Genomic DNA, 24,638 nt, shown 5'->3' with positions numbered 1-24,638 from the left:
ATTGTTCCTTTGATCAGAATGAAGTGGCCCTCTTTGTCTCTTCTGATTAGTTTTAGTTTAAAGTCTATTTTGTCAGATATTAGAATTATTACGCCAGCTTTTTTCTTAGTGCCTTTTGCTTGGTATATTTATTTCCATCCTTTCACTTTAAGATATTGCCTGTCCTTGAAAGTGAGATGAGTTACTTATAGACTACAAAAAGATGGCTTTTGTTTCTTAATCCATTCACATAGTCTGCGTCTTTTGACTGGGGAGTTCAGTCCATTAATATTTAAAGTTATTAATGAAAGATGGGTATTGAATCCTGTCAGTTTTATTTCTGTTTACATTCTTGATATAGCTGTACTTGTCCACAGTTATACCTTCATTGGATTTCTTTCCGCAACCCCTTGGATATAGTCATTCCTTTCTTTAGCTCTTTATATTGCTTCTAGAAGTCTCTGAAGGGCTGGTTTTGTGGCCATGAATTGCTTCAGCCTATTTATGTCATGGAAGATTTTTCTTTCCCCTTCGCATATAATAGACATTTTGGCTGGGTATAGTAATCTGGGTTGGCATCTGTGGTCATTTAAAACTGGGAATGCTTTGGTCCAGGCTCTTCTGTCTTTCATAGTTTGCACTGAAAAGTCAGCTGTAATCCTGTTGGGTTTTCCTTTATATGTGACTTCTTGTTTCTCTTTTTCAGCTTTTAGTATTTTCTCTTTTTTTCTGTACATTTAGGGTTTTTAATATGATGTGCCATGGATAGTATCTTTTCTGGTCCTGTCTGTTTGATGTTCTGTATGCTTCTTGTATTTGTATGGGCATGTCTTTCTTTAAGTTTGGGAAATTTTCTTCCACTATTCTGTTGAAGATCTGGTCCATGCCATTATCTTGGGATTCTTCTCCTTCCTGTATGCCTATGATTTATAAGTTTGGTCTTTTTATGGTGTCACATAATTCCTGCATATTCCATTCTTGTGATTTCTTAAATTTTTCATAATCTTTGCTTGAATGGTCTAGTTCGTCCACTTTGTCTTTCAGTCTTGATACTCTGTTTTGCATTTCATTCATCCTGTTGGTGAGGCTTTCTCCTTTTGTTTCTAATTGGCTTAGTGAGTGTTTCACTTTGTTCTTCATTTCAACCTGAGTTTTCTTCAGTATTTCTAACTCTTTTCTGAATTCATTTAGAAGTTTCTCCCTATCTTCCTTCAATTCTTTGATTTCTTTTTTTGTGTGTTCTTTAAATTCACTGAATTCTTTTATCATGTTTATAATTTTTCTTTTGAGTTCCATGTCCTGCATTATCTCTAGGGGGTTCTCATTGTACTCCTCTAGAAGACTATTGGTATTTGGTTGGGATATGTTATTTTGGTTTTTCATGTTATTGTTTTTTCTCTGTGATTTTGACATGTGAATTTCTTTTGTAGTTTCTGATTCTTGTTTGAGAGTCAAGCCTTCAAGTTTAGGTCTGCTTCTTTTTGTCAACTTTGTGTATCTTTGTGGTTTACTTGTTGGGCATGAAAAGCTGTTTGGTTAAGGCTCAATTCAGGTGAGGGTCAGATGTTCTCAGGCTTTCTCCGAAGGTCTGGATCCCTCCAGGAAAGATTTTGGCCTTAGGAATTTGGGGGTTAGACTTGCCTGGGACCCGGGCCTAGGAAAGATGCTGGTGTAGGGCAGCTGGTGGCCGTTTCACCCAGAGATGCAAAGGAAGAGGGGGGTGTGAAGAGGTCCCAAGGGCCCCTGGGGACTGCACTGAGGAGCTGGGTTGGTCTGGATACAAAGGACCAGGAAAAGCAAAGGTCATCTCTGGTGTCCAGGAAAGTGGGTGGCGGGTTGTGCAGGCCCAGGGAAGTAGAGGGAGGTGAGGGCAGGGCCAGGCCCAGGGTGCTCCTGGGGACCTGAGAAGGAACTGGGTTGGTCTGGATGCAAAGGATCAGGAAGCAGTGATGGTTCTCCGGGTGCCTGGGCCGCGAAGACAATGAATGGGACAGGACCCAGGCTAGGAGGAGAAACCGGTAGAGGAGATGGGAGGGTGAAGGAGGCTTGGGGAGTAAAGGCGTGGAGGGCACAACCGACCTACCCCAGAGAGAGAGGCCTGTGGGTTGGAGAGAGGCCTGAGGGTTGTGCAGGCCCAGTGAAGCAGAGGGAGGTGAGGGTGGGGCCAGGCCCAGAGTGCTCCTGGGGACCCACGAAGGAAGTGAGTTGCTCTGGATGCACAGGATCAGGAAGCCGTGGTGGTTCCCCAGGTGTCTGGGGACCAAGACAAGGAATGGGACAGGACCCAGGGTAGGAGGATAGACCGATGGGGGAGATGGGAGGGTGAATGAGGCTGTGGGAGTCAAGGAGTGGAGGGAGCCATCGACTTACCCTGGAGAGAGAGGCCTGTGGGTCATGCAGGTCCAGGGAAGCAGAGGGTGCTCCTGGGGACCCGAGAAGGAACTGAGTTCCTCTGGGTGCAAAGGATCAGGAAGCAGTGGTTGGTTTTAAGTTTTATACAGAAGGGATGAAGAATGTATATTAAGAGCTTTTTGAGCTCACAATTCAAGGTAAGAAAGTAAGTTCTTATTTCCTCAGTTCCTTGCTGACATGCGGTCTACTTGGGTGACCTTTCAGAACGCAGTCACCCCATCCACTCCCAGGCCAGGCTATAGCATATGTGCCCAGTGCCCATCGAAGCCTACTCCAGTTTCTTCCATGGTAATCCAAGCCAGTAACCCTCCCGCCCTCCCTCCCTCCCTCCCTCCCTTCCTTCTTTCCTGTCTTTATCAGACAAGGTTATTTTTATTTTATGTGTATGAGTGTATTGCCTGCATGTATGTGAGTGCACCCGTGTCATGCAATGCTGCGGAAGTCAGAGGAGGGCTTCAGAATCCCCCCCCCTTTTTTGGCCTCCCCTCTGCCCAGAACCTTTTATTTCATGTGAAACATAGCTACTACATTTATCTTTTATTTCATTGGAAAAAAATCTATACAAAGAACCAAAGTCTGGTTCCCATGAAGAAAACATTTACCACAGCTTAAGTAAAAGTTGAGGGAGGAGTGCACGGAGGTATTAGCTCTGTGGCTATCTTGCCTGACTCTGTGACCCTGTGGGATTGGAATCACAGGAATCCAAGAGAACCTTACTTGGCCCTCTAACATGGCTTGAGAGCAACTATAATATGTGCTTTCTAGCCCACAGACTGCTGAAATCCTGAGCACTGCATGGCAGTCATTACAGTTTGAATAAACAGAGTGCACAAGGTCTCGATTTAAGTGTTTTCAGCTAGTTACAGGCAGTAACAGTTCAGTCAGGAAGGAAAATATATAATTTATCAAAAAATAGTTCTAATATATAGAAAAACATCTCCTCCTTCAGGGAGGAGACCTGCTCCTTATTTACATTCACAAAGCCGTTGAGGAAGGCTAGCACTGACCCCGAAGCAGTGAGGCAGGGCCTCCTCCATGGGGCATGCCAGTTGCCTACTACATAAGCAAACAGAAAACAGAAGGGCATTTGCTCAGTTCTTAGAGAACAGAGGAGAATCACTGGAGGCAAAAGAAATGACTTGATCTTGAGGTTAATTCCAACCTTTCTCCAAGCTCAATCTTACCAGCAATCTCAAGGTAGTTGTTGGGATGCTCCCCAACCTGGATGTCCAGGTGTACACGCAGTTTGCCTCCAGCGAAGAGCACCGTCTTAGAGGAATTGGGGTGCAGGCAGATCTGATGGTCACCCAGTGTGTGGGAGGTGAACATGAAGCACCCCTTGGAATCGTATTGCTGGGAAAGCGCCACCTTGCCCTCCAGTCCTTCACCTCCACATGTGTGCCCGGGCCGGGGGTGGAAGGCAGGAAGGCCTCCTCCTGCTTGTCCCACATCTGGGCTTGATAGTTGCCAATGACCATGGTCTTGCTGGGGATTTCCTTGATGAAACAACACTTCTCCATGGATGTGAAAGTAGAGTTCACAGGTCCCCGCACGGCACAGGGCGAGCACCAGGACAAGTCACACCATCACCGCGCCATGAGGCCCAGACATCCGCCATCACGCTTCACCCTTTGCCTGTGTTTTCTAATAAACATCAAAAGATAAAATAATCCACCCAGGCGTGGTGGTGCATACCTTTAATCTCAGCAGAGGCAAATGGATCTCTGTGAAAGTGAGGCCAGCCTGGTCTCTGTAGCAAGTTGTAGGTCAGCTGGGGCTACAGGGAGACCCTGTCTCAAAAAGACACAGACACAGACACACAGACACACACACACACACACAAAAGAATCCAATTTTATAGAAACTGTTTCAGAATACAGTGGAAGCAGCTCCAATGTCTAAGGGAGTCCTAAAACCCAACAGTACAAGATAGGGAAATTACAGAGCAGTAGATGAATGTAGTTGAAAAATCCTAACAAAATATCTGCAAGCTTGAGTTCATTAACATTGGAAAACAGAAGACATCCTGACTCAGTGAGCTTTTCATAGTAATACAAAGAAAGATTAATGTTGGAATTCCACCAATGTTACTTACTATAATCCTATACTAAGGGAGACAGTCATAGGATAGAGGTAGAATATTTGGTAATATTAATTATTCATTAATTATTTAAAGAAACCCCTGAAATGGTTGTAATAAGAGAGAATTTTCTCAAACTTATGAGTATCTATAAAGATCTAATCATTGTATTTGTTAGTAAACAGAATTGTTTTCTACATGCATAAAACAGATGTCAGTCAGTCTCAATGAGGAAAACTGAAGTTTTTCTCTTGGAGACCAGACATGAAAGAGGGACTACTGTCATTAGGCCCTTCACGCCTCCTCAGTGGCTTCTCAATGTGGCTGGTGGTGCAGCTCCACAAAGTAGGATTGTCACCAGGTGGTTGGACAGGTACCATGGTCACTGGCTTGCAGCTGGAGCGGGGCAGAAGCGTCCAGTTTGGGTTGTTACTCACTCCATGGTGGCTGGCTTAAAGCCTGGGAGCAGAGCTCCGTGCCCTCTAAATTAGGCTAGGACCAGGTGTGTTGGTCCTTTATGCTATTCAGAGTCCCCATTCAGTGCAAGTTTAGGAGTAGTCAAGGAGACACAGCCTCTAGTGAGGAATGCCATTTGTGAGCAAGTGAGAAGGGGTTGGTGCAAGTTGTTTCTGAAGAGCATGTACCATAGCTACTATCAGATGGGCAAACATGTAGCGGGAACATGTAGCAGGTGCTGGCATCAGATATGGCAAAAGCTGTGGAATGACTCGCATTTTTACAAGCTGCTTGTGGTCATGCAAATTAATATAACTGCTCTGGAAAACATTTTGGTCTTACCTACTAAAATTAGATTAAGATGTACATGCTATCAGGTTCAGCAGTTTAACTCCTCGATAGATATTCAAGAAAATGATTGTGGGGCTGGAGAGATGGCTCAGTGGTTAAGAGCACTGGCTGCTCTTGCAGAGGACCAGAGTTTGATTCCTAGCACCTACATGGCAGCTAACAACTATCATCAGTTCCAGGGGATCTGATGCCCTCTTCTGACCTCTGTGGGTGTTGCACAACATGGATGCACCTACATCATGCAGGCACTACACTCATACACATAAAATAAAAATTAAAAAAGAAAATGATTGTTATATATGTACTACACACACACACACACACACACACACATATATTTCTTTTCAGAGTAGCACTGTTGTAATAGAAAGCCTGGGAAAAAAATCATCAAATAGCAGAGTAGATAAATAAGTTGTGTTGAACTTTTACAATGGACTACTTTACTTCAATAAAAATGAATAAATTCTGCATATGTGGATTTATATGGCCATAATTTAATCTCTAGGTCATAAATGCTTAAAGCATATACAACACAAAGTTTAAAAATATGTGCAAGCAGATAATATATTACTTATGAATGCATTAATATATAATAAAACTAAAAACCATCCCAAATTTTAGTGTGGTAGTTATTTCCAAAGAAGGTTAGAGGGAGAGAGAGAAAGCATGGGACATGAGTAATTCTAATCTTTATTATTTTTACTTTTGATGAATTGAATGATGACTGTTTCTTATAGCTCATGTGTATTTTGTGTTCTTTTGTCTATTTAATATAAACAAGAATAAGAGCCTTGATACCTTAAAAATTTTTTTTTTGAAGATTGGCTTTAAATGATTCCCTTAAATTATTGTCTCCACTCGAGAATTGCATCTTGGGTTAATTAGCTGTGCTTCCTCCCTGATGGTCTGTCTGTATTGTGACAGTAGACTTTGGAGTTTCATAGAGAAGTAGGTTTCAGGACTCTCAAGCAGTGTGAAATGAGGGCTTCAGTGGGGTGGAAGGCGTCTGCAGACTTGACTGTCTAGTAGGCGGCTTGTCCTGTTGGGTTAATAATCACTTGCTATTGAAAATTGAGAAAAATCAGTAGTTGTCAAGTATAAAGAATCGGAACAGTATTTTCTCATTTCTTACAGTTTTATTGTTTTACAGATTGATCAACTGAAACAGGAACTTTCAAAGAAGGAATCAGAACTTCTTGCCTTACAAACAAAGCTTGAAACCCTTAGCAATCAAAATTCAGACTGCAAGCAACACATTGAAGTGCTTAAGGAGTCACTTACCGCCAAGGAGCAGAGAGCTGCCATCCTGCAGACAGAGGTAAGGTGCTGGCTGGGAGTATGGACACCAGGGACACCGAATGACAGAAAATGTCCTTCCTGAGCGGCCATTTTTAGAAGACCCCTCCTTGGAACTCTTGGGTTCGCATGTGTTTTTGAATTCATAGATTTTTAGATTTTGCAAAGGTGAGGCCTGTTGCACACATCATAGTTCTGTGACTCTCCCGGTGCAGCAACATTTCTGAGCAAACACAGAACTCTATGCAGGGTAAGCAAAGACTATATTGGTTGCTCCTGTTGATTTTTGTCGTGTTGTACATCCAAGGGGTTTGTTTCATACTTAGAATTCTTTTTGACTTTTCAGACAGAGACTTTTAGATTTGTGAATTATAAGTAATAGATCTGGAGCGATTACATTTAATACAAAAATCACAAAATGATTAGCATAGGCAGTACCTTAGTTTGCATGATCTGTGCCCGTGTGTGGTTCCATGGGTTTCTTACTAAGGGATATCTTCAACTTTCAATGAAGAAATTAGCATTCTGTGCTTCTTTATTTTTCTTTATTTTTGCGACAGGGTCTTCCTATAGCTCCAGCTAGCCCAGAACCCACTATATAGACCAGGCTGCGCTTGATTTCACAGTGCCTGCCTCTGCATCCAGAGTGCTAGAATTAAAGCTGTGTGCCACCATGCCTGGTCTTTATGTGCTTCTTAAAGGAATGTTGATTTGTTGTTTCTGGTTCATAGTTAGAAGAAAAAAAAATACATGTTATTATCCCATTCTCCTGCTTCTCCCAATGGAATATTAGTTTTTGTCTTCTAAGAAATATAAAACACACCCTCGTTGCTGTGTAAAAAAAAAAAAAATCAAAAGCAATGGGCAGTAGAGTACAGGGGTGGGAGCCAGACTGCTCTGTGTGATGAGACAGTGCTGTATGTGGGTTGCTTTGGGAGAAGGCAGCCTAATTGGCATGTGTGGTCTCTTGGGCTCTTTGGGTCATGTCTTTGTATGTATAGACTTGAAGGTTTAAAAGGAGGTATAGATTTACCTTAGGAGTTTGTGGGGCTGTTGGGTAAGTCTGTGTCCTCAGTCAAGTTTAGGACACTGTCCAGGGAAGAAAGGAAACAGCTTCCCTACTGGATGGGTGCAGGCCCTGACTCAGTCCCTGTGCATACTTGTTCATTGATTACAAGGTGACTACTGTATTGCTGCAGATGAACAGTCAAACGTCACACGGCCTCAGTGATGTAGCCATTTCATACTTATGAAATATGATTTTCAGTTGTGTGTAGTATCCCTATGAATGTGGAGGCATGGACATTTTCTTTCTCTTTTTAAATTTTTTTGTTTGTTTTTTAAGACAGGGTCTCCCTGTAGCACAAGTTGGCCTGGAACTCACTATGTAGACCAGGCCTGTCTCGATCTCAAAGAGATCTACCTGCCTCTGCCTCCTGAGTGCTGGGTTAAAAGCATGTGCCACCACATCCAACAATAGTTTCATTCTTAAGGTATGAATTTGTGTCCTAAACTGGAAGGTGACTTACATCTCATTTGAGGAACAGCAGTGCAGATTGTCTAGAACTGTGCTGTTGAATACTGAGCTATTAGCCACACGTGGCTATTTCAGTGTCGTTTAGTGAAATTTAAAATGCAGTTCTTTGATCACAATGGCTAATGCTTTACACATCTAATGGTATCATGTGGCTAATGCCTGTCGTATTGGGGACATTTCTGCCACCTAGCAGTTGTCTAGAATGGGGATTGGCCTGCAAACCAAATCTGGTCCTCCACTTGTTTTTGTAAATAAAGTGTTGTGAGAACCTACCACATCCATTCATCTGTGTGTCTGCTTTCTTATAAAATAGCAGGGCTGTGCAGTTGTAGTAGAGCCTGTGCGGTCCACAAAGCTGAACGTATTTACTGTCTGGCCTTTCATGGGAATACTGCTGCCCCGTGACAGTATGATTTTGTGAAGCAGATTGTGTGGGCATTGGAGTGCCCAGCTAGGACTCCTCCTCAATTCCTCCTCCTGAACAGGACCAGGTAGTTTGCTGACTCCTGCCCAGGATCAGTGCAGTTGCTGTACACAGCACCTGGTTATATCCATATTTTGTCTTAAAGCTAGTATAATTATGCTGCTGTGGGTTGGGTGGGAGGACATAGGACAAGGCAGTCTGCTTGCCCCAGCAGGCACCCAGGTTTCCTGACGGTTCCTCTCCAGAAGGCAAGAGTAAGAAAAGCCAGCACAGAAAGGCCTCTCCTGTCACTGCCTACAGCAGTCTGCCTACCTGGTCTTCTCTTTTACTCCTCTCAAATTAATACAGTTCAAATTAGACCCATGCATATTTCATGACAAAGACAGTGGTGACATGTGGATAGCTTCTGTCCCATGTTCGATAATTAAATGACCCAGTGGAGAGAAGGTGCTTTGAAGTAGAAAGAGTTACTCTCCCCGCATGGAGAAGTGATGGTATTTCTAAGGCTCTGCTTTGAAGTGGAGAGTGCGAGATGAATGATTTTATCAGCTTGAAACCTCCAAGGAATTTTCTTTTGCCTTTTTTCTTCTGTTAGGATCTGTTTCTTCATGTGTAGAAACAGAAGAGTGAGTTACCTAATGATGTCCTTCTCTTAAAGAAAGCAATTTAGGTCGAAATTAGCTCTAATTGTTGGATCATAGGCAAAGGAATTCTGGCAGCCAGCGTGGTGGAATGCGTTAGGGTGTTACAGCTGCTTTTGGAGTAGCAGAGGGAAGTGAAACTCTCCTTGCCCAGTGTGTGCGCGCTTGGTGAGGGTAGTTGGTGGGTGAGATATGCTCTGTTTCATTGTGTCCCACACTGAAAGATGTGCATTTAGATGGATGTGAGGACCATCCTTGGAGCAGATGACACATTACAGTTTCTTGCTATTCTGTTCCTGACTCATTCTTAAAAGCTCTTGCCAGAACTCACAAGAGGGCATTTTCTAGAATGGGAAGGGTCTTGCTGGTTTCCCTGGAACACCTGTGCTGGCAACTGGCTTTAGCCCCTTTTCTGGAATACAGTATAAATGGTAGCTGTTATTGATTACTTTTCTAGAACACAATGTAAATGACAGCTGAACGCAGAACAGTTCTCTTTAAGGAAGGTTCTGCTCCTAGGAAGTTTGTGTTTGGGAGGTGGTGGAATGAAGGGCGGGGTGAGGGGTTGGAGGCAAGTTGTCTGGGTTTGTGGCTATGTGGCTTGGCTCTTTAGTTGGGTTGTTTTAGCTTGTACAAATGCCCAGACGTTTTTTGACATGTGTGCAATAAATCAATGGAATAATAATTACATACACAGAGAGATATACCACATAGCTCTTAACATAACATTTTACCTTCTAAAATAGCTTCAAAGGACCCCACAGGCAAGTTTCTTACTTCCCTTGATGTTTCCAACTTAGCCCATTCAGAAACGGCATGGGTTCCTCAGCAGCAGGCAGAATAACAGTGATTTGGCTTTCTTTCTTGCTTGCTTTTTCTTGATTTTAGTGAGGAATTACCAACACATCCAGAGACTAGGAAGGATAAAGGCCTAACATTTCTTTCAAAATTGGAAGTAAAATGTCAAAAAACCCCAACAACGCAAAAGTGGAAGGTATGTGGACGTGCCTTAGTCTCCCCGTTTAACAATTTAAGGTGTGGACAAGACCTGAGCTTTTGTGAGCATCTTGAGTGCCAGTCTATAAAATGGCCAGTCTGGTATATCTGTGTTGGGAAAAGTGCTCTGGGAGTACATCATACACAAATACGGAACGGTCTAAATACAAAGTGCAAAAAACAGTGTCTTGCATGTAGTAAAATATTCTAACTACAAACTGCATTTCCTATGTTGGTGCTTTTGTCGGTATTATTATTGCTGTTGGTTATTGGAAAGCTTTGACACGTTGAATATAAATACTTCTTATCCTATTTTAGCTTTGTGAGTCTCTTTTTGAAACTTTTAATGTGTGTGTTTAGACCCCAGACTTTCATAGTTCAATCGAGTCATCTTTTTTGTCTTAAATTGATGCAGAGAAATAAAGGTGGTATTAAAGTGATCTTCTCTAGCCCAAATTAAGATTTTTTTTTTTGAGTCACAGCCCAGCTCCCTCCCCAAGATGTTGGTTGTTAAATCATGAATGTTTTTTTTTCTTTTCTCCCCCCTTTCCCTCCCTCCCCTTCCCTCCTCCCTCCTCCCTCCTCCCTCCTCTCTCCTCTCCCCCTTCCCATTTTCCTCCACCCAGCATGTTTACCAAACTGATAGTCATAACAATTCTTATGTATACTTTCTGGAAGATGTGTTATATGATACTGCTATGCAGTGCTCAGTTTTTACTAGCTTATGTTCTAGACAGGTCAGGGAAGTGTTCTAGACAGGTCAGGAAGTACTTGTTACTTATCAGGAATGTAGGGATTTCCTGCTCCTACAGGCAAAGGGCAGTTATACAGGCTAGGGTAGTTCAGCCCCATAGCAGTGGTGCATAGCTTTGCTTTTTAAAATGCAACTGACACAGATGAGAACCTCCTTTTTCCAGAAAATATCCCCATGGCCCATCACATTCATATTCACAGGCAGGAATGTGTATAATCTCAGGTGGCCAACAGATGCCCCAAGGTACTTCTAAGAACTTCACATTCATGATCTGTGCTCTGTGGACTTCATGTATTGTACCACGTATGGTTCCTACCCCCATCAGGCACAGGGCTACATCATAGAGAACTGGTTTACAGTGCCATCAGTCCCCAGCAGTTTTGTTATTGGTTTCTAGCAACTGCGTATTGACTCTTAACTGGACTTTTGTTGAAGAGCAGGAAGCAAAAGGAGAGAAGACAAACAAATAGCTCCTTTGGAGTCTAGAGTTTGCAAACTGTTCAAGATCTCTGTTTATGTCTCCTGAAACTACAAGCTAATACTATCAAGATGATTGCTCTGAAAAACCTGATCCTCATTGAGGCTACCCTTAAGGCATTTGATTCTTGTGCTTGAGAAAGGACATTGTTCATATGGAGGTGCAAAGGCTCCCGGCCTCAGTATTTCAGGACTTACTGTGCATGCTTGGTGATGCGTCAGCTGATTCACACAGACCTTCCCTCAACTTGTCTGCATCAGTGTGGTGGGATTTGAGGATATTTTATTCAGCATCTATGATGTACAAGTTGCTGGTCAAGAAGGGAGAACCATAATTTTAGGAGTTGGTGGTCTTAGGCTTTTAAATGTAGTTTGATTGCCAACATGTCTGCCTAGTGTCCTAGGGCTGCCACAGTGAATTCCAGAAACTATGGCTAAGTGTTTTCCATGTCATACTTACTTTTAAACCTGGCTTATCATCTATGAAATCTCTAATTAAATTGCTCTGGTTTTTAAGGTAAGGAAAGAAAGGTCCAGAGAGAATGGTGAATGTCTGTTTCTAGGGTCCTAGGCTTTGAACTGTTCTAGTGAGCTGTTTTTCATAGAATCTCACTGGATTGAGAGCTTCCTTTGTGTTGGGGGAGCTGGTGTATGTTATCATTTAATCTTAATTGCAAAGCTTGTGACAGATTTTACAATTTGTCTTATAACGTATGAGTTCACTACTCATGACACTGGCTAAGAAAGCATGATAGGAAGGAAACACTTGGGGGCATAAATCCTCAGGATAAACTTGTGGCTGTAACAGTAACTGTGACAATAAAATGAGGCTGTTGCTCAAAGTCTTACGGACTTTATTGTTTTTTTCAGAAAGCTTATATTGTATAATATTCAATTTCTATTTCTTTAGCGATGTTTATATGTGCATACATGCATGGATTCTGTGTACAAAACAGTAAAAGAATAGAGCACAGTTAGTTACTGTGTTTGCCGAGTGTTGGAAACCCAGGTGCTCCCTGGGTTTTCTGTGACAGACATTTTGCACATTTCAATAGAAAAAGTTAAATGGATTTTTAGCAGAAATGACATGATTATTTTATGGAGCTTGTAGAAGGTGCTGGTAGAGGAGAGGGTGTCTTCTAAGCCTGTCACAGCATCTCTCAGTGTCTGAGTAACTGATGACTCAGTGTGTTAACAGGACCCGGGAACAAACGGGTTGTCATTTTCCAAGATGAATCATGAAAACCACGCTTTTGACAATGAAACTGTTAAGTGGAGAAAAGAGCACATGCCTTGCTCTTCAGTACATCTGTAGGGAGGTGGACTCTGCCCACTTTATGGCAAAGCCACACCTGGTGGCATGAAGGTCACTATGGCAGGGATGACTGGGAGTCAGCAGCTCTGTTTGGCCTATAGTACTTGAGAGTAGGCGCATGTGCTGTGGCACCTTACAGACAATTCCAGATACTTAGGAACTACTCTGTCTTTGACATTCATTGTTTTGGAACAAGGGTGCCTCTTTGTCTTTAAGGTTTGAAGTGTTTGTCACTGTATATAAGGTGGGATTTTCAGGCAGGAATCCTGTACTGCTGAACAGTAGCTTCCGTTTCCTCTCTCACTTCCTGCCATGGTTGCTTGACTAAGTTTTTTTAGTCAGTTCAGTTCAGACTTTAAGGAATGATAGTCAATGTCTGTTTTGAGATAGACTTTTGTTGACTGCACTTTATAATCACTGCATGTTAAAGTCCAGGTGCTTTTTCAAACAGTAACATACAATATCAACTTCTTAGCTTGTCACATCACCCCTTTGTCATCTAGGGTATGCTGTCTTGCTTTTATGACTTGCAAGGAATGTCTTTAGAATTGGTAAATTAGGAGGCGGTGAAAACCCACACAAAGCAAGCTCTCTGGTCGCTTGTACTTTTCCACTTCGGTCCGCTATTGGCTCCACATTTGAAAATGTTTTTATTTGGCTGGGAAAGGCATCATTTGACATTTTTATTGATAACACTTTTAACTGCAAGGAAAAGACATAAACCTGCAAAGCAGTAACTATGGTGGTGGCCATGGTTGGGAGGTCTGCAAAACGCTTTATTACCAGTAGGAAAAAAAAAGGTTGGGAACCACAGTCGTTACAGGGGTCAGCACCTCTGCTACGTGCATTTTATTTATTTTTTTCCTTCCCATTCTGAGAGCATGGATGATGACCGTGCCAAACGCCACACTCTCCTTTCCCTAATGTCTGCAGGCTTTGTTTTGATTCTCTCTTTATTAATGATGTGAAAACTTTGGGGTCACATAAAAATGAGCCAAGGTCAGGCTTTGTGTGGCTCAGAGTGATGAAAGCGCCTCTTTCTCTATCTAGCCAGGGAAGGAATTGGTTAAATAGGCTGCATTGGACTTCCTAAACTTTTTAGCTGCTTTGTAGATTTTAACTCTTCTAGTAAATTTAGGCAGGCGGCCGCTTGCTTTCTTAAGGTAAAAACATGAGAGCCCTGGGATGGAGGATCAAAATGGATGCAGGCGAACATCCTGAGCCTGCAGGGAGAGCTTTCTGGGACTATTGCATGGAAGTTTCAGGATTATTAAAAGATGGTGCCGATAGCTACTGACATCATTTTCTTTTGCAGGTCAAGAGTCTAGTACAGTTGTTGTTCACATTTTCAGAGAATGCCTTATTTAACACCTTGTTAGGATAAAATTGCTTCTGACTTTATAAACACAGGTGTTCAGTTTGAATCCTAATGAACTGTGAAATAGGTAGATGTCTAAAAGGAAATTCTATAAATTGTGAACAGGGCTCTGTCAGCACACTAAATGGATTAGGAAAATTCATTGTCTGCCCTGTAACTGAACACCAGTGTGATGCATGCACACGAATTAGTCCTGAAAAGCCAATAAAACGGAGGAAGAAAGTGGAGCCTGGGAGATGTTGATTGTGGGGGTTCCCTACCACAAATGAATCTGGTGCAGCAGGGCTTGGAGATCAGAATGACTATTCAGAGGAGGGCTGAGAAGGGGTACATATGAGCAGACAACATGGAATTTATGGAGCAAAACCACAAACACCTTATTTTCCATTGTACTAAAATAATGATATTTTACACTATTTTCGTATGAAATTCTGCTTTCAATTTTATATTGTTACTGCAACTCAAATCTCATTATAAGTGTTCCAACAAAAATCCTTTTTTAATCAAAAACTTTCCAAGCTTTACCATTGTCTGCGTATTTTCAGCAACTTATTTTCCTACTGGAACAAAAGAATTTGGCCCTTCTTTCTGAGCTCAGGGGATGTTATTTGACCCATGAGGCCAAACATGTAATTAAGATAACTGAATCATTTTAACTTCTACCCAAAATCCTTTCGTCATCTGAAGCCATTGTTTTGGGGTAGGGGTGGGGAATCAGAGTTCTTTATTGTCTTTGAAAGAAAAGAAATGAGTCATTAGCACTTTGGTTGGTTATCGGTCTGTTTTGAAAAAGGCTTGCCTATAACAAGCTGTGACTGGAAGTGACAGTATCCAATTAACCAATCATCTAGGAGAAAACATACATCCACTGGTGAGTGTTATTTACTGGTAAATGGTTTTCTGCCATGTCTGTTGGAAGCTGCCTTGCATTTAAGAGGAGGAAAGGACTCACACAGAGCTCTTCCTGACCCCCCAAGCTCACATTCTTTCCTTTTTAAAAATGAATTTTATGGCCAGGCGTGGTGGCGCACACCTTTTATCCCAGCACTTTGGAGGCAGAGGCAGGCCGATCTCTGTGAGTTCAAGGCCAGCCTGGTCTACATAGTGAGTTCTAGGACAGCTGGGGCTACAGGGAGACCCTGTCTCAAAATGACCAAAAAAAAAAAAAAAAAAAAAAAGAATTTTATGGAAATCAGAATTTATCATGTTTTCTATTCATTTTTTTAATCTTCCAGGGGCTGGGTTCTATTTGGGAAGAAGCATTTTAGAATGTGACTGCTCTCCTGACACAGGCCCCATATCCACCTCCTGTCCCTCCCTAGAGGAAGGTCCCAGGGCCTGTAGTTAAGTTTCTTACTATTTATACAACAACCCAAAATGTGATCAGTGACATTACATCATGGCTTCTATAAGAATATTTCACCTCTTTTTATATGAACTATTTTTCTTGAAATTATATATAAGTTTACACTTTATCTTTCTCTGATTTTATTTTTAAAAAGAAAATAACAATTGAAGTAGTGAGCTGTACAGATTTTAGTTTTATTGCAAGAATTGGTATAGTGAAGTCTATAAAATTTATTAGTTAGAAAAATCTTTGATTTTATTTGTTATTAGTGAATGTATGTGTTTATGGAAAAGCGAGACAGAGACATACATGGAGAGAAAGAGAGAGGGAGGAAGGAAAGGAGGGATGGAGAGAGAGGGAGGGAGTGGAGGAGGGAGGGAGCAAGGGAGGGAGAGGAGGCCAGAAGGAGGGAGGGAAGGAGGGAGGGAGGGGGTGTGCATGAGCCTTGGGGCTCACTGTGGAGATCACAGGACTTCTCTCAGGGGTCTGTTCTCTCATTCTACCCTGGGTCTTTGGATGAAACTCATGTCATCAGGCTTGTGCAGCAAGCGCTTTTACTTTCTGAAGTAAAAGCCTAAATTTAGCTTTTTGTTTTCATATCTAGTTTGATTTCTTAAGTCCTTATAACTCTAGCCCTACAATATTGCTTGGCAGTTGTTAATTTGAAACTGAAGAAGTGGCTATAACTCGCAACTGTTGAACCTGTCCACATGTGACAGAAAGAGAGAGGGTTCTGTTCAGTCATTTACTGAGGGTGAGTCCTTGGCCAGGTACCCACACTGGCTGCCGGGGTGGAGCACGCCTCTTAGTAGCTATGATAGTAACAACCTGCTTTTGCAGCTCTTCTGAGATCATTTCAGGAAGAAGGGGAAGGCCAGAGGGGCACAGGACTGCTTCCAGCCCACATCCACCCAAAGTCAGGAAGTACATTCACTAAGAACTTCAACTTTAAATACTTAATTTGGAAAACCTTAAACCACATCTCTCTCTCTCTCATTTGGCTGGTAACTGGAAGGCTTTATTCTGCTCTTCCAATGAATGGCAGTCAAACATCGGCAGGCTGTCTGATTTTGTGTCTCTCCCTAATAGTAAGCCAGTGAAAAGCAACCATTTGTGAGTCCAACTGTGTGGCCAGGTCCACGTGCTGAGCCACCTTCCCCAGAACTTTGGGTAGGCACTGTCATCCCCACCATGGTTACAAAATAACAGCAAGTTTCAACAGATAACCAACCACATCTCTCTCTCTCTCTCTCTCTCTCTCTCTCTCTCTCTCTCTCTCTCTCTCTCTCTCCCCATTTATGAGAACAACAGAGCATTTTGATATGGAAATGAACATAGAGCATTATTTTGGTAATCTCCCTGGATTTCCAGCAAGTTATCTCTGAGGTCCCTACTATGTGTTAGGCATGATGCTAGGCCAGGGATAGAGGGTATAAACAAACCATACAAATATGATCACTCATAGTCATTGAAAAACCAGTTTAAGAATAATCCATAGTTCTGTTTGTCCTTGGATATTCCAAAGATTGGGTTTCAGGAAGTTGGTTGTCTGACAGAAAATTCCACCAGGACCTACATGTTAACAGGGTCTTTGGTGAAGTCTATGAACATTGCTATTGAAAAGAAGAGCTTTTAAAAAAATTTATTTGTTTCATGTATATGTGTGTTTCATCTGCAGTGTGAGTATACCCTTGTCCTGCAGTGCTTTCAGTGGCCAGAAGAGGGCATTGAATCACTTGGAACTGGAGTTATGGATGATTGTTAGCAACCACGTGGGTCCTGGGAACAGAACCTGGGTCCTCTGCAAGAGTAGCAGGCGATCTTAACTGCTGAGCCATCTCTCCAGGTCAGGAGAGCTGTTTTGATGCTTAGAACCATGCTTACTTTTTTTTTTTAGAAGACATTTTATTTTATATATGTGTGTTCCTAAACACATGTGTGTGTGCCTATATTTATATAAGTGCACCACATGTGTTCTGGTGCCTGCAAAGACCAGAAGAGGACTTTGGATCCCCTGGCCCTGGAGTTATAGATAGTTGTGAGCTGCCCATTGGGGGGTACTGAGAACCAAACCTGGGTTTTTTGCAAGAGCAACAAGTGCTCTTAACCATTCGAGCACCTCTCCAGCACCCCCATCCCCCTCTTTTAAGGATGCTATCTTGGATAAGCATTGAGTTGAGCTTGAGAACAGTACCTGGCACAATGTAGGAACTTCAAAAGTTATCTGATAGATCTATTAATGAACTGTTGTGCTGTTGTATCTCAGAGGTACCCTCTCTCAGGCAATATTTCATGTCAGTACTAGGAGAAAATGTGGATTAACCCCTAGATAGATTGGAGAAAACATCTTTAACTACAAATCATTTTGTTTGTTTATTTATTTATTATCCATCCATCCATCCATTGTCTATCTATGTGTGTATGTGTGTGCACATGTGTGTGCATGCATACAGAGGCCAGAAGTTGATGCTAGGTGTCTTCCCCAGTTGCTGTTGACATTATTTTTTGAGACAAGATCTATTTGCTGAATCTTGGAGCTTCCCAATTTGGCTAGACTGGCTGGCCAGCAAGCCCTAGGGATCCTCTGGGATCTATCTCCCCAACTCTGAGATTACAAGCTTATAATGCTGCACTTGGCTTTGTCTTTTAATGGGGGTGCTGAGGATTGAATTTAAGACCTCATGCTTACAGCTTGACTGAGCCATCTCCCCATTCTCCTACAAAGTATTTTATATTAGTAATGTATAAAATTTGATGACAAAGAATTTTTGTATAACAAAAATTATCAAATGTAAATAGAAACATAGAAAGTAGACTTGCAAGTTTTGCTATAGTTAAAGGGTTCATGTTTCTAATGAATAAAGGTTTTGAAAATAAATAGTAGGCCCAATAAATACTGACTACACAAGAAAAATAAATGTAAATATACCTGATGCATAATGTGTACTCTAATGAGAAAAATGCATATTAAAACTACATTGAAAAGTGTTTTCTCCTGATTGGCAAAATTCCAAAGGTTTAAAAGATTTTCTGTTGGCAAAGCTGTGGGGGAAAATAACCCTCTAATAATGATAGTCCTAATGCAAAATGGTTTATTCCCTCAGGAGAATTTGGCAACAACTACCAAATTTTGTATGTTTACCTTTGTCTTGGAATCTTAGTTCTAGAAATAGATCTCAAAAATACACTGGCAAAAATATGAAAACAGGGCTGGAGAGATGGCTCAGTGGTTAAGAGCACTGACTGCTCTTGCAGAGGACCCAGGTTCGATTCCTAGCACCCACATAGTGGCTGTGAACCATCCTTAACTCCAGTTCCAGGGGAATCCAAGGCCCTCTTCTGACCTCCGTGGACTTGAATGACACGGGTGCACTCACATACATGCAGGCAATATACTCATACACATAAAATAAAAATAATAAGTAAAATATTTTTTAAAAAATATGAAAAAAATAACCACAAAGTACTGGAAATATCCAAGACATTTGAATGAATTATGGTGATCCATAATACAGGACACCATGAACCTGTATAAAACATGAGCTAGGGCTGGAGAGATGGCTCAGTGATTAAGATCACATACAGCTCTTCCAAAGGATCTGAGGATCCTCTTCTGAGGATCTGAGTTCAACTCCTAGCACCCATGTTGAGTGGCTCACAACCACCTGTAATCCAGCTCCAGAGAGACAGTACCTCTGTTACCTTGGTCACCCATATTCTTATGTATATACTGCACACCCCAAACATGTAAGTGAAAATAAACATTCTTAAAAAATTTTAAAGTATGAAATAGATCTCAATGTATCAGTAAAGAGGGATTGCTGAGATATTTTGTCAAATGGAAAAAGAAAAGGCGATTAAAAGAGAGCAGTATGTGCTTGTTTTCTAAGGACTGAAGTGCCGTGAACACGCGTGAATGATTGAATGCATTTTCTTATATTTTTAAAGTGATGGAAAAAAAATCATAAGATTGATGAATAAATAGTGGTGGCCACAAGATGGAGTTGACAGAGATAGAACCTAGAATTTTAAATATAGATTTGTCATTGAGTCATGAGAATATTTTACATAATTTCAAGGCAAATTTAAATCCTGAAATGCAATCCCTAGAAGATTAAAAAGAAAACGAAACAAGCCTCTGCTGTTTAAATGGTGTTATAACCACAGAGCAGATCTATTCCAAGTACCTTAGAACAGAGTTCTCTGTGTGTCCACTTCTAGTGAGTGAGCTTCAGGACAGAAAGAAGTGTAAAAAAAAAAAAAAATCTTAAAATTCTTTTTGTCATGGGGCTGGAGAGGTGGGTCAGCAGTTAAGAGCACTGGCTGCTCTTGCAGAGGACCTGGGTTCAATTCCCAGCACCCACACGGTGGCTAACAACCATTCTTAACTCCAGTTTCACGGGATCCGACACCCTCTTCTGACCTCCATGGGCATTTCAGGACACGCATGCACCTATCTACATGCAGGCAATGCACTCCTGCACACAGAATAAAAAGAATAAATAAAATGTTTTTTTTTTTTTTTTTAAAGAAAAAACTCTTTTGGTCATTATATTATAGGTTGTAGTGGGGAATTTGTTATTCTACATTGATGTGTTTGAAAAGCCAGATCAAGGAAGTATTTCTGTTGGTACCATCGAGACCGGAATTGTCAGCATAGGACTGAAGAAATGCACATGGTAGCCTAATCAGCACTGTGGATTAGATTTGAACTGGAGCCTCACGGTCAACTCGGGATATAGTTCATTCTTAAAAGTATAAGACCTACACAAGATCAAGCCAATAAAAATTTCCATCATGGAGGAGAGAGGAGCTCCTGAGGCCCCACCTCTACCTAAGGAACTATTGGCAGTCGATGGCTGCTGAGGGAGGGAGAGTCACTTTTCTTTGGGATGTGACTGTAGGTAGGTTGCCCATGCCTTAGCAGATGACCTCACTTTTAAAGAGGATGTAATGTTGGGAAGAAGATTTGTTGTGGGGTGCAGGAGTTGGAGGGCAGGAGTGGAGGGTATATATGATCAGGATACATTGAATTCAGGTATGAACTTTTCAAAGAATTGAAAAAAATGTGCATTCTATAGATAATATATAGGGTGATATATGTATGTATTATAAATAATATATTGGATGATATATGTTGCAAGTAAATGGCATATACACCAATTTCTACCTATGCCTCCTGAAAATTCTAGAAATAAGGGCAATCTAGTAGCAGTGAGCATACCTACTGCCAAATTCTTCTGTTTTCCCACTCAAGGTCTTTGCAGAACTGACTGATTCCATGGGAACCTGGAATAGCTTGTCATGCTGGAGAAGGGGCGCTGTCAGTCACTGGCAAGGCCCTAGGAAAAGACCTGGGCAAATAAAAAAGATGTAGCCACTTGAGCTGGGCATGGTACTGCAAGCATGCCTGTAATCCCAATTCTCCCAAGACCGAAGCAGGAGGATCATGAATCTGAGGCCAGCGTAGGCCGCATAGTGAGAGCCTGTTTGTCTCTCGTAACACAAAAGGTATCCTCCATTGCTGATGAAGCAGTCTTGCTAAAACACACACTTGAATCTTATTGGAAATACTAAAGACTGGGAAGAACTTGGCAGAGAAAAATCCTTGAACACAGTAAATAAGCTGTTCATTGTGGGAAATTACCCAGCATAAAAATTAGTTTAATTTAGTTTAGTTTTGTTTTGTTTTCCTTAAGAATTTTTAAGGAAATACAGAGGCAGGGAAAGGACTTATAGATTGAAAAGACTCAGCAACATATCATCTATTTATAATGTACAGGCCTTATTATGGTCCTAGTTCAAGTAAGTAAGATGAAAAATCTGTGAACCAACTGGGGAATTTTAATTAAAGGTTCAACTGATAAATATTAAGGAATAATTGGTAAAAATTCCTGTGGTCTGCTGGGTGTGGTGGTGCATGTCTTTAATCCCAGCACTTGGGAGGCAGAGGCAGGTGGATTTCTCTGAGTTCGAGGCCAGCCTGATCTACATACAGAGTTCTAGGCCAGCTGGGGCTACAGGGAGACCCTGTCTTAAAAAGACAACCCTCCCCAAATTCCTATGGTCTGATGATGGAGTTGATTTTAATAAGGAATCCTTATTTTTTAAGTATATATAGTAAAATATTTATAGATGAGATTAAGTTGCATTTGGAATTTTATTTAAAATAATTATAGAGGGAGAGAAAAAAATGTTATTTAATTATTTAAAATAATTACAGAGGGAGAAATTAAAAAGCAGTAGCCTGAGTTTGTGTCTGTTGAAGTTGGGAAGTGAGAGTGGAGTTTATTGCATTATTTTTACTACTTTTATAGATGCTTGATACTTATGTGCTAAAATATAAAAAATGAAATAGAAACGCATGAGTCAGTTGTCTGCATAGACTCTTGGAGGTTCATTCCTGATGACCCTGGGTTTGGGTAAGCCACAGGAAGCCTCCTATCTACCCGGGGATATGGTGACTTTAGTTATACAGACTCTGTTGTGTTAAATCATTCCAAAGATGACTCTGACCATGAGGATGATCTCAGATTTTTAATCAAATCTACTAAAGTGCACTTTCAGAAGGAGAAATTTTATTTTAACTTCGTTTAACCTTTTTGACTTTGCTTTAAGGGGGAATCATTTTGATGTAAAAGACCCAGAAGAAAACAATGGGAAATCTGAGAGGGGTGCCTTTTATGTTGAAGCATTGGAAATCTTTGTTCCATCTCTGTAGTTACTGTAAGATTCTGGCTGGTGTCAGGCTTTTGCAGGTGCCTCATTGATAAAGTTTCTAGAAAGTGCTAGGTTGCCTAGCCCTGTGGGTTTTGCCAGAAAGCATTTCTTTTATCCACACTTTGTGGGTATCAGTCATCAAATGATCTAGTTTCTGTCTTACTCTCCATTTGAATGTATAGGCAACTATTTTCTCTGCTTGAGTTCTCCCATTAATCTTATAATCTAGGTGTTTTCTGATTAGTAAAGTATAAGTTTGACTCAAAGAATTCCAAGTATTTATCACACATCTTTCTAGAAAGCATACAAAAAATGTACCGTAAGTAGTCAGCCCCTGTAGATTTCATTTTCTTTCTTCCTCTGTGTTGATGCACAGTCCCTGTGGTTTTGCTGGAGTGGGTCAGAGTGCTTTGTAAAATTGAGTTTATCCAAATCTCAATCCAGAAGAAGTAAGCCTGGTTTTCTGTATTCGTTCTCTAAAAATGTAATGACATGAAAAAACAAAGTGAATGTAGCTTTACAATGACTTTTATGATTACAGTACTTTGCTAGAATGCCAGTCCTTCAAATTTTTACATAAAGCCTTTCTTCTGAGCTTGGTACAGATTGTACTGCCTACAAGATGGAAATTATAGTTCAACTCAAGACTATTTGATAGTTCATAGTTTTTATTTTTCCTTTCTACTGATGACTAACATAATTAAAGTGCTCATCACTGGAAAAATCAGTGGAATGAAGTCATTAATGGTGTTAATACAATTTAACACATTTTTGCCAAAAGGAAATATTATATATCATCAAGACTAAAATAATAGTATCATATCACATTTATTAAACACTGACAGATGCCATAGCCCATTTGTAATGCCAAATAATCCTTAAGCCATCCCCTGAGGTTTGTAGTACTTGATTCTGACAAGTTTTCTCATTTTATAAAACTTTTATATGGAGGAACCATCTGGGCCCAGTCCCACCTGTTGGGGAACCCTGCTGTTAAGGTCGGCTCCCTTCTCAGCAGCAGCTTCCTGCCTGACTTACCTGGAAAGTGCCGCCAAGCACTGATGCTTGGCCTCATTTAACATGACCTTTGGCATAGTTACTTGGAGTAAAAACTACCCCCAGGTTTTTTCTATATGTTAATTAGACATTGCCCAGTAGTTGGTCGGATAGGAGCCTGCTGTCACATGTAAATAAAGCATACTCTGAACACCTATCAGCTGAAGCATTGGCTACTGCCTCCATACTATATTTTCCCTAACCCCCACTAAATAAACGGAGCTCTTTCACTGAATCTGGAGCTGTTTGACTGAATCTAGAGCTGTTTCACTGAGTCTGGAGCCGTTTGTATCACTGAACCTGCCTCCCTGGAAGGGCTTTCTTCCGTCAGTGCTCACTGGCAATCCTGACCCCGTTCTCGCTTCTGCTCCCTTTGTCCTCCTGGAATGGTGGCCAACGACCCACGAGGAGAGGGAGTGACCCCACACCCACCCACACCTCCCTTTACTTCCCTGGGCTGCACAGCCTCTGGGCCACCTGGTGCCAGCACTTTTCCTGGTCCCCAGGAGCCCTCTGGACCAGGTCCGCCCTCATATCCCTTTGCTTCCTGGGCTGCACAGCCTCCAGTGTCCTGGTCCCAGGACCTTCCCTGGGTAAGTCCAGCACATCCAGTGCCCAGGTTGCCTTGACTCTCCCAGCCTCTTTCACCCTCCCAGTTCCCCCCCACTGAGTCTCTCCTCCTAGGCTGGGTAAAGGCCCATTTCTTGTCTTGGCACCCCAGACACCAGGCTAACCTCTTGGCCCAGAGCTGCCACCGCTGCCTGATCCTTTGCATCCGGACCAATCCATTTCCTCCCTGTGGCCCCCAGGAACCCTCTAGGACTGGTCCTGCCCTCACCTCCCATTACTTCCCTGGGTGGCACAGCCACCAGCTTCTTGAGACCAGCATCTATCCTGGGCCCTTTTCCCAGGCTAGCCCAGCCCCCAAGTTCTTGAGGGCAGCATCTTTCCTGGAGAGACCCATACCTTAGGAGAAAGCCTGATATCATCTGAGCCTCATCTCACTTGGGCCTCTGTGGGAATTCCTGAAGACAAAAGCAATTAAGCCACTATAATATAAAATCAAAAGAGAGAACCTGAAGCCTAGACAAGTAAAGCCAACAAGTAAACCACAAAGGCACATAAAGTTTACAAAAAGAAGCAGATCTAAACTCAACAAAGGAAGGCTTGAGTCTCACGTAAGAATCAGAAACTATAAAGGAAATTCACATGTCAAAGCCACAAAGAAAAAATCATAACATGAAAAACCAAAATAATATATCCCCACCAAATACCAGTAATCCTCTAGAGGAGCACAATGAGAACCCCCTAGAGACAATGCAGGACACGGAACTCAAAAGAACAATGATGAATATGATAAAAGAATTCAGTGAATTTAAAGAACACACAAACAAGGTAATCATAGAGCTGAAGGAAGA

The 24,638-nt window shown here is 41.7% G+C and overlaps 1 protein-coding gene and 1 pseudogene across 17 annotated transcripts in view; one reads left to right on the top strand and one right to left on the bottom strand.

The window, feature by feature from the left end:
• Erc2 (ELKS/RAB6-interacting/CAST family member 2) overlaps nt 1-24,638 on the top strand; it is a 1,070,830-nt gene that overhangs the window by 416,526 nt on the left and 629,666 nt on the right. For all 17 annotated transcript variants that reach the window (XR_001872873.2, XR_003846883.1, XR_003846882.1 and 14 more), the window contains exon 6: nt 6,429-6,596. Coding sequence is in view for 14 of the 17 variants with exons in the window: in XM_008851846.3 (XP_008850068.1) it covers nt 6,429-6,596 (168 nt within the window). In the remaining 3 variants the exon portion in view is untranslated. The remainder of the gene's footprint in view (nt 1-6,428; nt 6,597-24,638) is intronic.
• Nucleotides 1,006-3,978, bottom strand: LOC103749038 (annotated as a pseudogene).

Source organism: Nannospalax galili, unplaced genomic scaffold, assembly GCF_000622305.1.
Source record: "Nannospalax galili isolate Female #2095 unplaced genomic scaffold, S.galili_v1.0 scaffold485, whole genome shotgun sequence".
NCBI lineage: Eukaryota > Metazoa > Chordata > Mammalia > Rodentia > Spalacidae > Nannospalax > Nannospalax galili.
This window is presented reverse-complemented; position numbering and strand designations above follow the sequence as displayed.